This window comes from Oncorhynchus mykiss, chromosome 2 (assembly GCF_057628025.1).
Source record: "Oncorhynchus mykiss isolate SJ-2025 chromosome 2, ASM5762802v1, whole genome shotgun sequence".
NCBI classification, from domain to species: Eukaryota; Metazoa; Chordata; class Actinopteri; order Salmoniformes; family Salmonidae; genus Oncorhynchus; species Oncorhynchus mykiss.
Genome location: NC_143023.1, coordinates 95,788,824 through 95,805,159, shown reverse-complemented (window position 1 = coordinate 95,805,159; position 16,336 = coordinate 95,788,824). Strand labels below are relative to the sequence as shown.

Below are 16,336 nucleotides of genomic sequence, written 5' to 3'. Positions count from 1 at the left end.
TTTTTGTATGAGCATGGCCTTATTTCTATTACAGCATATTGGATGACTGTCGTCTCGTCGTTGTTGGTAATCAAGCCTACCACTGTAGTGTTGTCTGCAAACTTGATGATTGAGTTGGAGGCATGCATGGCCACACAGTCATGGGTGAACAGGGAGTACAGGCCCCTTGTGGGCCCCAGTGTTGACGATCAGCGGGGTGGAGATGTTGTTTCCTACCCTCACCACCTGGGGGCGGCCTGTCAGAAAGTCCTGGACCCAGTTGAACAGGGCGGGGTCGAGACCCAGGGTCTCGAGCTTAATGACAAGTTTGGAGGGTACTATGGTGTTAAATGCTGAGCTGTAATCGATGAACAGCATTCTTACATCCTCTTGTCCAGATGGGTTAGGGCAGTGTGGACAGTTTGATTTCACAGAAGTGTGATTGACTTGGGAGTTACATTGTGTTGTTTAAGTGTTCCCTTTATTTTTTGAGCAGTGTATATCCCTGGCATATTACATAATTTATGCAACAGCATACAATACATTTTTGGACTAAACTTGTTGTGCTCACTTGAACAGGAAGGTGATGCGGCGGTCCTTCCTGTAGGATCTAGAAAGAGGCCCGAGTTCCCGACTTGGAAATCCCGAGTTGGATGACTGTTAGAAATTATTTTCTGTATTTTCCCAGTAGTCTTGAACTCACTGAAGTCTGAGATTTCCCAGTTCCGAGTTTCCTGTTGTTTTGAACGCGGCTGAACACACAGAGCACGACGAGATAAGGACATCCTGGCTGGCCAAACCCTCCCCTAACCTGGTCGACGCTGGGCCAAATGTGCGTGGTCCAATGGGCCTCCCGGTCACAGCTGGCTGTGACACAGCCTGGGATCGAACCTGAGGCTTAAGTCGAGGCTCAGCAACTCATTGTTGAATTTGGGATTTTCAACTTGTTGTGTAATGTTTGTGTCCAATGGCCGATGAGCACTGCTACATTTTATCTATAATTTCTCTTCATATGACAAGGATTGAAAAGGATTTGCCAGTAGATTGTTGACTTGATTCATGATGACTGCTTATCTAGCTTGCTAGCTAAGATTTTGACAATCAATCCAATCAAACCTACTGTAGATGATTTGACGTTATTTTATCTGTGGCCAATGACCTTGAGCCTTCTTGGATGGGCACTCCTAATGTAAGTCTATGGCAGCACCCAATCACGGCACAACTAGAGAACATAACCAACCCCTACGCTCCGTATTTTCCACTGGCTGCCCCACCACCCCAGAAAGCACTGAGCTAGGCTGAAACACCTGCATTTTGGACCTGGCTTACTCAAGAAAGCAAAACAGAAACCGTGTTTGTATGCAAATGTATTAACTCAATTAGTATATATTTGTTTACATTGTTTGCAAACTGATCTGTGACACGTATTAATGCCAAAATAACATGCCAAACAGCCCCCCCCAAAACAATTGTCATTCTCATATCTGATTTTCAAACTTATCATCTGGTTCTATACTGTTATCTATCCACCAGAGATCTTGGTCAGCAGACTGGGTCATTAGTGTGTGTCATTACCGTGTTCGTCATCAGAGTCATTACTGTGTTCGTCAGAGTCACATCCATCCATCCTCTCCTTATCAAGCTCATTATGATCATGTTATTTACTGCTCATTTGGAAATGGCAGGATGTGGTCTGAGTTATAAGTTGTTGTGGTGGTGAAGACTATGGTAGTGGTGATGATGATGGTGGAGATGATGGTGGTGGTGAAGATGATGGTGGTGGTGGTGGAGATGATGGTGGTGGTGAAGATGATGGTGGTGGTGGTGGAGATGATGGTGGTGGTGAAGATGATGGTGGAGATGAATGATGGTGGTGGAGATGATGGTGTTGGTTATGATGATGGTGGTGGTTGTGGTGGTGGTGGAGATGAATGGTGGTGGTGGTGGTGGAGATGAATGATGGTGGTGGTGGTGAAGATGAATGATGGTGGTGCAGATGATGGTGTTGGTTATGATGATGGTGGTGGTTGTGGTGGTGGAGATGAATGGTGATGGTGGTGGAGATGAATGATGGTGGTGGAGATGAATGGTGGTGGTGGTGGTGGAGATGAATGATGGTGGTGGAGATGACGGTGGTGGTGGTGGTGGTGGAGATGAATGATGGTGGTGGAGATGATGGTGGTGGTGGTGGAGATGAATGATGGTGGTGGTGGTGGTGGTGGAGATGAATGGTGGTGGTGGTGGAGATGACGGTGGTGGTGGTGGAGATGAATGGTGGTGGTGGTGGTGGAGATGACGGTGGTGGTGGTGGAGATGAATGATGGTGGTGGAGATGATGGTGGTGGTGGTGGAGAAGAATGATGGTGGTGGTGGTGGAGATGGTGGTTTTTGTGATGGAGATGATAGTGGTGGTAATGATGATGATGGTAATGATGGTGATGATGATGGTGGTGGTGATGATGGTGGTGGTTGTGTTGGAGATGATGGTGGTAATGATGATGATGGTAATGATGTTGATGATGGTGGTAATGATGATGATAGTGGTAATGATGATGATGGTGGTAATGATGGTGGTGGTGATGGTGATGATGATGATGGTGGTAATGATGATGATGATGGTGGTAATGATGGTGGTGGTGATGGTGATGATGATGATGGTGGTAATGATGATGATGATGGTGGTAATGATGATGATGGTGGTGGCACTAAAAAAAGAGCCAGTTCATTCATGAAAGAAAAGTGGTGTGTGAGCACCCCCTGGCAGCGAGGATGAAAATTACAGTACTTGTGTATTAACCAGCCATTACATTACTAGTCACTTGAATTAGTCAAGTCATCTACCTATGTGTTGAGTAAAGGACATTCATTCAGTATGATCTGGTTGAAGAACCCAGAGCTGTGGCATCCAGTGTACAGTAACACCACAGGTGCCCTATAGAAACATCGTAAGGGTTATTATGGTGAATGGACAGTGAGCAATATCCTTAAAAATATATATATATTTTTTACACATCTGTTTAAAAACTGAGTACACAATTCAATTCAATTCAATTCAATTAAATTCAATTCAATTGGGGTTAGCTTAGTTTCTCCTCTGTAGTTCTTCTGTGTGGAGCTGTTTCAGTTAAGAAGGCGCTACACATATCTGTCTATTGTTGATCATGTCTCTGTCCTGTTCTTTCACTACTTTCTCCTTGTATCTCCTAAAGCCTACCTCCTAAACTCTACATCCTACGATATCTCCTAAAGCCTACCTCCTAAACTCTACATCCTACGATACCTCCCAAAGCCTACCTCCCAGGATACCTCCTAAAGCCTACCTCCTAGGATACCTCCTAAAGCCTACCTCCCAGGATACCTCCTAAAGCCTACCTCCTAGGATACCTCCTAAAGCCTACCTCCTATGATACCTCCTAAAGCCTACCTCCTAGGATACCTCCTAAAGCCTACCTCCTAGGATACCTCCTAAAGCCTACCTCCTAGGATACCTCCTAAAGCCTACCTCCCAGGATACCTCCTAAAGCCTACCTCCTAGGATACCTCCTAAAGCTTTCCTCCCAGGATACCTCCTAAAGCCTACCTCCCAGGATACCTCCTAAAGCCACCTCCTAGGATACCTCCTAAAGCCTACCTCCTAGGATACCTCCTAAAGCCTACCTCCTAGGATACCTCCTAAAGCCTACCTCCCAGGATACCTCCTAAAGCCTACCTCCTAGGATACCTCCTAAAGCCTACCTCCCAGGATACCTCCTAAAGCCTACCTCCCAGGATACCTCCTAAAGCCTACCTCCTAGGATACCTCCTAAAGCCTACCTCCCAGGATACCTCCTAAAGCCTACCTCCTAGGATACCTCCTAAAGCCTACCTCCTAGGATACCTCCTAAAGCCTACCTCCTAGGATACCTCCTAAAGCCTACCTCCCAGGATACCTCCTAAAGCCTACCTCCTAGGATACCTCCTAAAGCCTACCTCCCAGGATACCTCCTAAAGCCTACCTCCTAGGATACCTCCTAAAGCCTACCTCCCAGGATACCTCCTAAAGCCTACCTCCTAGGATACCTCCTAAAGCCTACCTCCCAGGATACCTCCTAAAGCCTACCTCCTAGGATACCTCCTAAAGCCTACCTCCCAGGATACCTCCTAAAGGCTACCTCCCAGGATACCTCCTAAAGCCTACCTCCTAGGATACCTCCTAAAGCCTACCTCCCAGGATACCTCCTAAAGCCTACCTCCTAGGATACCTCCTAAAGCCTACCTCCCAGGATACCTCCTAAAGCCTACCTCCTAAAGCCTACCTCCCAGGATACCTCCTAAAGCCTACCTCCTAAAGCCTACCTCCCAGGATACCTCCTAAAGCCTACCTCCCAGGATACCTCCTAAAGCCTACCTCCTAGGATACCTCCTAAAGCCTACCTCCAAGGATACCTCCTAAAGCCTACCTCCTAAAGGCTAAAGACACATGCACAAACCAAAAGGTAAAAAAGGTGAATAAGATTGCAAGTTGAAACTTTTATTAATGATATAATAATACAATGATATTTTGTGCAACAGTTTGGTGGGGCGTGGACCTGTACATTATCAACAACAAAACTGTATAAACTCAACGCCATGGCAACCTGCAAGCAGAACATCACATGACTTGTACTAGCCTGGGTCCCAGTCTGTTTGTACTCTATTGCCAACTTACTCATTGTCATGTCACAGAGCACAAACCGACTGGCACTCAGGCTAGACATGTATAGTTTGGCCATGGTTGTGTCAAAGTGAAAACCGATAGATGTCATCTAGATATACCTACCGTGTCATTAAATCCATATACACATAGCTTCCACTAGCATACATTTAATTGCTTGTACTGTATAAGACTACATATGTATATAAAGTGCAAAAAGAAATTAAAACACTTACAGTGAACGCTTGGCCCTGAAGTGCTGTTCGGATGAGTGTGCAAAACCTCCATGTGCCCAAATGTAAGCCATCATCGGCACACGGCCAGGTGGCTTGGCAAACAAATGGCTGATTCCTACTACAGGGCCGAGCCGATCCGTACTGAGACGGCCTGGTTACACATCCTCTACTGAACCATGCTAGAAAAGGACAATGTGAAAATTAAAATATCCAAGCCAGAACGGTTCGGGTCAGCCCTACAGCGTGAATCAGACAACAGGGTATCTGTGGTCATGTTCAATAGGACACAGAATGCAAAAAAAAAAAATCAAAACAGAAAATGAAAATGTCCCTCTCCGTGTTTCAGGGTAAATCAGGCCACAGATGGGCAATATGTATTACAAACTTTATATTGCCCTTCAAGCTCACAGATAATATGATACAACGTATGAAAGGGTTTGTCAATCTGTGCAATATATGGAGCTATAATCAATATGAACAACAAGCTGAGAAGAGAAGAAAATGCTTTTTTTTTAAATTCCCTTTCTTTCTTTTTACAATAAAAAATATACATTTTGTATCACTGCTACTTGTTCCTTCACCGAGCTTAGCACCACTGGGTCTCAAGTAGGGTACAGTAATTCTAGTAACTCGCAAAATTCCCAGGTTTTCCAGAAATCCTGGTTGGAGTATGTGGGATTTCATGCACATTCCAGAAATCTTCCAACCGGGAATCCTGGAAATACAGGGATTTTTTTATATTTTTTAAAGGTTACCAGAATTTTGCAACCCCTATCTCAAGGTTTCAAGCATCGAAATATGAAATTACCTGAACAAATATAAAACTGAGCCTTAGTTATAAAGGAATAATAAGGCATATCTGTATGTTATTTAAAATATAACAAAATATAAGCACTGTTAGTTACACTAGATTAGATGCTTTTTTTAATATATAGTTCATAGTTGTTGTTTTGTCTTAAAATGTGTGTAGTCCTGTCTATATGGTTATAAAAGCAAGAGTATTCCGCATCACAGTTAAGTCTCGTTGATTTGACAGGTAAGCAGAAAGAAAAATAGTAACTGGCCTGGTTCCAGATCTGTTTTGTGCCTTCTTATAGGCCAATGACAATAGGAAGCTGGATATACAGCAACAACAAAAAAAAACTGATCTGGGAGCAGGCTAGAGAGATAGTGGGTTTGCCAGATTGGTCGGTCAGTTCACTTCTGACCTCTCCACGCCAAACACATGTCTGGAGGTCATAGGTCATCTAGGGCTGCTGGGACCCCTGAGGAGAGAAGGGGAGAGAGGTGAAGGTTAAACAGTGAAGACCTTACAAAAGTTGTCACTATTTGCCAGTAGTTGGATTTTTGGCACAGCTGTCTCACCAACTACTCCTAGATGTACATGGCATCACATTGAGCTACAGAAAAACTAGAAGTGTAAAATATTTAAAAAATACTCATCTCATCAAGTATTGTATCCAGAGAGGATTTGGGCATTTACAAAAATCAAGATGGGATCAAAAATGTACTGTATATATATATCGCTATAACAGTGTCATGCATAAAAGTCCTTCCTTACGGAGTTGGTTCTCTTGCGTTTCCAGCAGTCAGGGTTGAGTCTCTTCTGCTCGTCAGCCAGAGCCTTGGCCTCCACGGTGTACATCCTCCTCTCCTCGTTCTTCATCTTCTTCCACTTCTCACCCAGGATCACGCTGATGGCTCTGCATAGGGGATACAAGGACATACTTTTCAGCAATGTCATTTATTCCATCATTCATTCACAATTCATGTGTGTGTGTGTGTGTGTGTGTCAATACTGAAAACGGACAGTTTGTGTATTCTATAAGAGACAACACACTCTTTAGGTCTAACACGTAAGAACAATCGTGAGGCAGACAAGCCTTCAGTTACCGGTGATGTGATCCTGCATGTGGCTACCGTGGTCTACTCAAGAGACATTCCTAACATAGAACTCCTTCCATTTTGTAAACAGCGTATCAGAACAGTACAGACAGTACTACTGACACACACACACACACACACACACCCTGATGGTTCCCTGATCCTAGTTCCAGTCCCATAATAGTGCCTGACGTCATATGGGAAGGTTTTATGGAGGGGGCCACAATAATAGAGACATTTAATGGCAGGAGACATTCTAAACGTATCTAGAATTTTGCTCAGGGCAGAAAGTCATTTTCTGCACACAAGCACGCACACAAATGCACACAGGTTTGGTCCTCCTACTCACCTGTTATCCTTCCCAGGGTACATCTGTGTGTACTCCATCCTGTACTTCTTAGCGAAGAGCATGAAGGCGTTCATTGGCCGTTTGCATTTGGTGGGTGTGGCCCCGCCGGGGACCGTCCCTGAGGTATTGCTCCTGTTTGATTTGCTGGCAGAGGAGGAGTGGGGGGAGCCGGAGAGTTTCTCTGGGTCGGGGGAGACAGCGCCACTACTGGACTGGGAGGTCCTACGCTGTCTGGCCATGCTGCTCAGAACATACACAGCTGACGAGTCCAGAGGAGTGAAATCATAACTGGGGAGGGAGGGAGGGAGGGAAAGAGGGAGGGAGGGAGGGAGGGAGGGAGGGAGGGAGGGAGGGAGGGAGGGAGGGAGGGAGGGAGGGAGGGAGGGAGGGAGGGAGGGAGGGAGGGAGGGAGGGAGGGAGGGAGGGAAAGAAGATGAATACCTTTGAAATCATTACACCATACATCTTATCTACAGAGTCAGACTGTGGCTTGACATTTTCCAAATAAACTAAAAGCACTTGGGAACATATAGCAGATGTTCAACAGTGATATATTATTATGTACCTCCTGAAGGTGTCCAAGACATCAGAGTCATCACAGTTGATGGTGTCCCTGTGTCCCGGGGGAAGACACAGGTCCCCAACCTGAATCTCATAGCAGGGGATACCATGCTGCACCACCGTCAGGCTAGGGTAGAATGAGGACCAACCTGGGACAGGAAGAGATATGAAGATGTTAACTAGACCACCGTCAGGCTAGGGTAGAATGAGGACCAACCTGGGACAGGAAGAGATATGAAGATGTTAACTAGACCACCGTCAGGCTAGGGTAGAATGAGGACCAACCTGGGACAGGAAGAGATATGAAGATGTTAACTAGACCACCGTCAGGCTAGGGTAGAATGAGGACCAACCTGGGACAGGAAGAGATATGAAGATGTTAACTAGACCACCGTCAGGCTAGGGTAGAATGAGGACCAACCTGGGACAGGAAGAGATATGAAGATGTTAACTAGACCACCGTCAGGCTAGGGTAGAATGAGGACCAACCTGGGACAGGAAGAGATATGAAGATGTTAACTAGCAGGGAATACCATGCTGCACCATTGTCAGGCTGGGACAGGAAGAGATATGAAGATGTTAACATACATAGAAATACATAGACCAAGATGTGAACCTGTCCAAGATGTGAATCTGTCCAAGATGTGAACCTGTCCAAGACGTGAATCTGTCCAAGACGTGAACCTGTCCAAGACGTGAATCTGGGCTGTTCTATAAGGCACGTCATGCAGTTTCAAAGATTATTCTACCAATAGGCCTATCCGCTTCCATGGAAAATCAGGCAAGAACTGAACATTTCCTTAATCAATCTCTTATGACAGAACTTTCGGACTTCCGACCAATAGTGCCCGCATGCAGTTCCAGTACACCACGTTCCCTTAAAAAAACATTGAGTTATTTGTTTACACTGGAATAACATTTTGTCTTTGTTTACCTTTGTTTTTCACAAAGAAGGGGTGATCAAATCTGCACTCTGCTGTTAACAGGCCTTCTTCTGGCGAGCCGGGGTCAAAGGTGAGTTTGAGGACGGCCTGGCCGTAGGACACATTGTCCTCATGGGCCACTAACTTCAGACCTTCAGAACCATAGCTCTGTAAACCAATCAACAACCGGAGAGAAAGTTGTCACAGAGGAAACCCAGCCAATCATATCAGATCTGACGATTAGCAGGGTGTGTTCATAACGCATCAAACAGAGTGAAAAACAAAACTGTGAGGGATTAGCTGGACGTTTAGCTACCTTGAGGGAGGTGAACGGCATCCTTCTCTCATCATCTGACTCGTCATCAGAGTCCCCCAGGTCTTCAGCCTCCTGCCACTCCTTGTTAAGGCCCCTGTGGAACCGAAGGCGGGTGCCTGGATAGGAAGATAAGAATCAGTAAAACATTCCGTTACAAATGAGAGAAAGAGAGAGAGAAATAAAGAGAGACAGAGAGAGAGATACAGAGAGAGACAGAAAGACAGAGAGAGACAGAGAGAGAGATACAGAAAGACAGAGAGAGACAGAGAGACAGAGAGAGAGAGAGAGAAAGAGACACAGAGAGAGAGAGATACAGAAAGACAGAGAGAGATACAGACAGAGAGAGAGAGAAAGAGAGACAGGGAGAGACAGAAATACAGAGAGAGAGAGATACAGAAAGACAGAGAGAGAGATACAAAAAGACAGAGAGAGAGATACAGAAAGACAGAGAGAGACAGAGAGAGAGAAAGAAAGAGAGAGAGAGAGATACAGAAAGACAGAGAGAGACAGAGAGAGACAGAGAGGGAGAGAAAGAAAGAGAGACAGAGAGAGATACAGAAAGACAGAGAGAGACAGAGAGAGAGATACAGAAAGACAGAGAGACAGAGAGAGAGATACAGAAAGACAGAGAGACAGAGAGAGAGATACAGAAAGACAGAGAGAGACAGAGAGAGAGATACAGAGAGAGAGATACAGAAAGACAGAGAGAGACAGAGAGAGACAGAAAGACAGAGAGAGACAGAGAGAGACAGAAAGACAGAGAGAGAGACAGAGAGAGAGATACAGAAAGACAGAGAGAGAGAGAGAGAGAGACAGAGAGACAGAGAGAGAGATACAGAAAGACAGAGACAGAGAAAGAGACAGAAAGACAGAGAGAGACAGAGAGAGAGATACAGAAAGACAGAGAGAGACAGATAGAGACAGAGAGAGAGATACAGAAAGACAGAAAGAGACAGAGAGAGACAGAGAGAGACAGAGAGAGAGAGACAGAAAGACAGAGAGAGACAGAGAGACAGATACAGAAAGACAGAGAGAGAGATACAGAGAGACAGAGAGAGAGATACAGAAAGACAGAGAGAGACAGAGAGAGACAGAGAGAGAGAGAAAGAAAGAGACAGAGAGAGACAGAGAGAGAGATACAGAAAGACAGAGAGAGACAGAGAGAGACAGAGAGAGAGAGAAAGAAAGAGAGATAGATACAGAAAGACAGAGAGAGACAGAGAGAGATACAGAAAGACAGAGAGAGACAGAGAGAGAGATACAGAAAGACAGAGAGAGACAGAGAGAGAGATACAGAAAGACAGAGAGAGACAGAGAGAGACAGAGAGAGATACAGAAAGACAGAGAGAGACAGAGAGAGAGATACAGAAAGACAGAGAGAGACAGAGAGAGAGAGAAAGAAAGAGAGACAGAGAGAGACAGAGAGAGACAGAGAGAGAGATACAGAAAGACAGAGAGAGACAGAGAGAGAGATACAGAAAGACAGAGAGAGACAGAGAGAGAGATACAGAAAGACAGAGAGAGACAGAGAGAGAGATACAGAAAGACAGAGAGAGACAGAGAGAGAGATACAGAAAGACAGAGAGAGACAGAGAGAGAGATACAGAAAGACAGAGAGAGACAGAGAGAGAGATACAGAAAGACAGAGAGAGACAGAGAGAGAGATACAGAAAAACAGAGAGAGACAGAGAGAGAGATACAGAAAGACAGAGAGAGACAGAGAGAGAGATACAGAAAGACAGAGAGAGATACAGAAAGACAGAGAGAGACAGAGAGAGATACAGAAAGACAGAGAGAGACAGAGAGACAGAGACCGAGAGAGAGACAGAGAGAAACAGAGAGAGAGATACAGAAAGACAGAGAGAGACAGAGAGAGACATACAGAAAGACAGAGAGAGACAGAGAGAGAGATACAGAAAGACAGAGAGAGACAGAGAGAGACAGAGAGAGAGATACAGAAAGACAGAGAGAGACAGAGAGAGAGATACAGAAAGACAGAGAGAGACAGAGAAAGAAAGAGACAGAGAGAGACAGAGAAAGAAAGAGACAGAGAGAGACAGAGAAAGAAAGAGACAGAGAGAGACAGAGAAAGAAAGAGACAGAGAGAGAGAGAAAGAAAGAGACAGAGAGAGACAGAGAAAGAAAGAGAGAGAGAGACAGAGAAAGAAAGAGACAGAGAGAGACAGAGAAAGAAAGAGAGAGAGAGACAGAGAAAGAAAGAGACAGAGAGAGACAGAGAAAGAAAGAGAGAGAGACAGAGAAAGAAAGAGACAGAGAGAGACAGAGAAAGAAAGAGACAGAGAGAGACAGAGAAAGAAAGAGACAGAGAGAGACAGAGAAAGAAAGAGAGAGAGAGACAGAGAAAGAAAGAGACAGAGAAAGAAAGAGACGGAGAGAGAGACAGAGAGAGAGACAGAGACAGAGAGAGACAGAGAGAGAGATACAGAAAGACAGAGATTTATTGTTTATTTAACTTCTGTTTACTATCTACTTCACGTTGTCACGGCACTACTTCACGTTGTCACGGCACTACTTCACGTTGTCACGGCACTACTTCACGTTGTCACGGCACTACTTCACGTTGTCACGGCACTACTTCACGTTGTCACGGCACTAGCCCTTTCAGTGAATCGGCTAGCAGAGATGTGAACAACCCCCCTTGTATGGAGGGGAGGGGGGGCAGTTTTATGACTTCACAACCGTCATCATTTCCTTACAGACTCTTGTCTCTCTGACCATGCAGTACGGGAGAGAGAGGGTCACAGTAGAACAAAGGAAAACTCCCGGCCAAATACTCCTACCTCCCCAAATTAGAGGATTAAACATTGTTCCTAATTTAGAGAATGTGGAAAAGGTCAGTGGAGAAGCCAGCTACGACCCGGTCTGTTTTGTTTCATATTTGTGACCTCAAGGAAAGACAATACAGCCACATTACACTAACTCTTGTTTATACAGGTTCCTCAGTTATGAGACTTGCATCTGAATGTTGGATAAAATGTTTGACAAAGTTTAAGAATACTTTTGAAAAGATAATGTGATTCGGTCTTCTAAAATTAAAAGTGTTTTGTTTTATGATAATGTGTGCTCAGTCAGTGGCCCCACCTAAGTGAATAGACATTGGAAATTAAGAGTATCAACCTCATTTCATTGTGGCATAGTTTTCAAAAATCTATCAGAAATATTTTACAAACCCTTTTCCAACTCTAGAATTAAAGCCCCCGTGACGAAAAGTCACCTCAGTTCCAAATACCATGAGGACTAGTCCGTTCTAATTTCAACTCCACGGGCCAGAAAACATGAGAGCTTGCGCCTTACGAGAAATGGTATGAACTCTGAACTACTGATCACTCTTGAAGAAGTGAGTCGTAGATTACAGCCTAACAGACTGTAGCTGGAAAGGTAGCAAATCAAGTAAGAACATTGACCGACGCAGAAAACCACAACATCTCACTCCACGACAACCCGGAAGAATCCATAAAGGACAATGGCGACCTCGACTGGGCAAACCAGAGCCTCACACCACCAGCTCAACTATTTAAGCCAGCTTCACGTAAATACAATGCATTACCTTTCTCAGAACGAACGATCAATCGTTAGAGGCATATTTATTTATGTGAGAATAGCTTCCCATGTCCGACAGAGTTTACATTGCAAACTTGCTTTGGCAATGTAAACATGTTTCCTATGCCAATAAAGCCCCTTGAATTGAATTGAGCGCGAGAGAGGGGAGCGAGGGGGGAGACAAAAAGACAGAGACAGACAGCTGGACCTACAGGAAGTGAGAGATACAGACTGAGACAGAGACTTCTGATGCACTTTATTGAGCCATCCTCACTTACAACACAGAGAAGAAGTACAAACGGACTTCTACTATACTGACCTGATTAGGTTAGCAACTAACACTTAGGAAACAAGGATCATTTAGACAGAGTAAACACAGGCTTAACAGGATCTGTGTCCGTTTTCTGTTGCCTGATCCAGTCCTGACTACACAGGCAATTTGTTATCAATGTTATCTAGTTTTTTTCCATAAGGTAAAACTTCTCAAGGCCATAATTATAGGAAAAGGTCATCATTTCTGTGTGTACATGTGTGCCTGTGTGTCCATACCTTTCAGGAAGCAGTGCCAGGCTGTAGAGGGCCAGGAGTGTGACCAGCCCATGTCCTCATCATCAGAGAAGGAGGCCATAGAGAAAACACCAGACTCTGACTCACTGCTGGCCTGAATGGGCAACGTTCAAGCAGAGACGAACATGTTATAAAACAGTTGAATTGTACTTATTGAATTGAACAACCCCATGCAGAGTTAGGCTACATTTCATTTAGATTCAGTCAGTTCATGAAGTCAACTGAAAAATCCTCAATGAAGTTCAAGTACATTGAAAAAAAAAAAAAATGGAACTGGGAGGTCAGTTTACTTCCTGAACTTAACTAGCCTTGACTTTGACTAGCCTTGACCGCTGTGCTGAACTGTAATGGAATTCACCACAACCATGATGCTCATCCATCACCTCATAGTAGCCAATCACTAGGCTTACAGGGGCAGAGGGTGACAGGGTCCACAGTAAACCCTATGACCTACAGGAAGTGAAAGGTTAAAAGGTCATACCCTGACACGTCTGCTGCGTTCCCTGAGGTGACCTCTAGAGGGGCTGGGTGCACTGCTGGCCAGGGGGGGGCGGGCGTAGGAATGTAAACTACGATTGGTGGAAAAGATGTGCACAGGAGATGACCTGAGGAGAGGAATACAGAGAAATACATATCAATCATTTCTTCATAATTGTATTTGTATTTTAATGTGTGTGTGTGTGTGTGTGTGTGTGTGTGTGTGTGTGTGTGCGTGTGTGTGTGTGTGTGTGCCATGAGCACGTCCATGTATGTGCGACGTCAACACCGATACACAACAGACCTCTCGATGGGAGCAGCTTCCTGCAGCAGGGGGCTCTGAGGGCTGGTAGCGATGATAGCCAGCTCAGTCAGCCAGTTAGTATGAGGGGAACCAGCTATACACTCCTGACGGGACACACCAGCCCCCACATGGAGCAGGACTGGAGAGGACGAGCTCTCGTCCAACTCCTGCAGCTCTGGCAGGTCATCTGGTGAGTAGGGAGAGACAAGATTGTTGATCAGTTCTACAGTACAGAGAACAACAATACATGTATTTCATATCTCTGTGACAGTGTACATTTTTCAAAGGTAACTAAGACTTTATTATGTAATAAGCTGGTAGGCTATCTTGTGTGTAGGCTAGCTGGTAGGCTATCACATATGTGGCACAGCGGTCTGCATCTCAGTGCCTGAGGTGTCACTACAGACACCCTGGTTCGATTCCAGGCTGTATCACAAACGGCCGTGATTGGGAGTCCCATAGGGCGGCGCACAATTGACCCAGCGTTGTCCAGGTTTGGCCGGTGTAGGCCGTCATTGTAAATAAGAATTTGTTCTTAACTGACTTGCCTAGTTAAATAAAGGTTACATTTGAGAGAAAAAAATATGTATATATATATATTTTTTTTAAATAGGCATATTACATGGCTACCTACTATATAAGAACAGATATTTACCATACTCCATGGGAGTGGAGGGACAGTCACGTGAGGAGGGCAGAGCCTTTAGACGATCAAATGAGTCCTCCATTCTATTAGCATCCATCTTTGGTTCCTCTACTCGTTCAGTCTAAACTGGACTGTAAACACTGGAGACACAATGATAAATTACAATACCAGAATCTGACCAAAACAGAGGCATGAATGTAAAATATACAAAATCATATTATTTGTCTTTTTAATTAGGTGACTATTTAAACGCTAGACTTATATAGTGTATATTTGCATTGTATATTTATAGGAGATTAATCAAAGAAAATGCATTGGTTACATGTTTTATATATTTCAACTGCAACTACGGTCATCCATTTTTTTTTTTTTTTTATCTAATTTGCAGGTAAGATCATTTCAATAATAAAAGTCCATTGTCTGTGTGGACTACATAAAGAGCTGTCATGTGACCCATATGCATGCAGTAAAGGCATGCAGTCCTGGCTCGTTTATAAACTTTGGTAACTTCGCGCATGCGCAACAGAGCTCATTCATTCATAACTGCGTAACAATTGTCAATAACACTGTTACGTTCGTACAAACATTACACAACATATCATTCGGGGGAAGAAAAAAAAACAGTCGCAATTAATAGTTTAAATAGATTTGTGATGGAATTGAAACGTTAACGATTACTATAACGCCATTTGAATTATGTAACTGCTAGCGTTACATTTGTATCACATAGAAGGTGCTGAAGACAATAACAAAGACGCTTTCTGCTACTCCGTCACCTTAGCTAGAAATGGCTGAATGGTACGTAGCCAATTTGTAACGTTATTGTTTAGACATAAATTGTATCCTATTTGTAACGTTGAGACTAGATCTAGCATGCGAATGAATGGCCCGATCATAAATATTGCGCAATATATTTATTGACATTTTGATTCCTGGAAAACTAGCTAGATGACACTTTGAAATGTGAAAACAGATCTTTGTCCAATGACTTTCATTGTAAACAGGTGTCTCTCTTGCTGTTTTGAGCATTGTCGGGAGGGGATTTGCCTCCCTGACAGCTAACGGTAGCTAGAAAGGAACAAACTCACTTGTAAACAAAAGAATGTCAACAAGTTCAGACACGACAAAAACGCTGTGATCGAAATTGTCTAATGAATGAAGCGAAAACGATACAAGATGTAAGTTGGAAGTTGTTTTTTTGTTCTTGACCAAAACCTTTTTTCTCCTCCACATTAGTCTCTCTACTTTTGGAAGTGGGCTCTTTTTTGTTTTGTTTTTTTTGTTTTTTTGTCACTATCTTGACGAATAGCTAACAAGCTGCTAGCCTAGCATGCTAATGTTACAACCAAAACAACAAACGTCACAATGAAAAAAAATGTGTGTAGAATAAGTTGTCATTCGACATCGAACGGTTGAATGAAAACCGTTAAATTACACAAAACGACACGCACCGAATAAATTACATTACACTGCTTATTTTTCTAGGTGAGTTAGTCTTTTGTTTCTGAGAAATCTATTCAACTCACCAAACATGTCGCCATCAAGTAACTCTCTGGCAATTACTGAAGGGGTGGGAACGAATACTTCCAAACACGGTCGTCTATTGGACGATAATAACGTCAATAAAGCGAATCTCTAATCGTGATTGGTGAGTTCTTGAGGGTACTGTAAATGGGCATGGTTTGGTTTGTTGATCAAACGCCCATTGGCTGAATGTGCACGTCCGTTATATCACAGGAACAGCTCATTGGTCATAACAAGTAGAAGACGAGATATTCCTTTGTTATTGAAACTCACACGAATCCCTTATATTATACTTGTCGAATAACAACGTAATATCAACGTTGTCTGAGTCCATTTG

At 43.9% G+C, this 16,336-nt stretch overlaps 1 protein-coding gene across 2 annotated transcripts; it reads right to left on the bottom strand.

Annotated features, from left to right (window-relative positions):
* Nucleotides 1-4,473: 4,473 nt before the first annotated feature.
* LOC110500485 (HMG box-containing protein 1) lies at nucleotides 4,474-16,078 on the bottom strand. Of its 2 annotated transcripts, XM_036960053.2 has the most exons (11): nucleotides 16,002-16,078; nucleotides 14,485-14,615; nucleotides 13,830-14,016; nucleotides 13,530-13,653; nucleotides 13,031-13,142; nucleotides 8,921-9,036; nucleotides 8,616-8,772; nucleotides 7,686-7,830; nucleotides 7,121-7,408; nucleotides 6,449-6,590; nucleotides 4,474-6,152 (listed from the first exon to the last, which is right to left on the bottom strand). In XM_036960053.2, exons 2-11 carry the CDS (start codon nucleotides 14,570-14,572, stop codon nucleotides 6,135-6,137), a joined length of 1,377 nt encoding a protein of 458 aa, XP_036815948.1. In that variant the 5' UTR covers nucleotides 14,573-14,615; nucleotides 16,002-16,078; the 3' UTR covers nucleotides 4,474-6,134. The 2 variants fall into 2 exon arrangements, with proteins under 2 accessions (XP_036815948.1, XP_090069384.1); XM_090213258.1 differs by lacking the exons at nucleotides 4,474-6,152; nucleotides 6,449-6,590; nucleotides 7,121-7,408; nucleotides 7,686-7,830 and adding an exon at nucleotides 8,043-8,170.
* Between the last annotated feature and the right edge of the window lie 258 nt (nucleotides 16,079-16,336).

Bases quoted from the DNA above. Each gene is read 5' to 3' on its own strand.
- LOC110500485 (XM_036960053.2), bottom strand. From the start codon at position 14,572: ATGGATGCTAATAGAATGGAGGACTCATTTGATCGTCTAAAGGCTCTG. The intron at 14,017-14,484 runs GTAAATATCTGT...CCTACTCACCAG, and splicing joins CTCCACTCCCATGGAGTATG to ATGACCTGCCAGAGCTGCAG. The intron at 13,143-13,529 runs GTATGACCTTTT...TTGCCCATTCAG, and splicing joins AACGCAGCAGACGTGTCAGG to GCCAGCAGTGAGTCAGAGTC.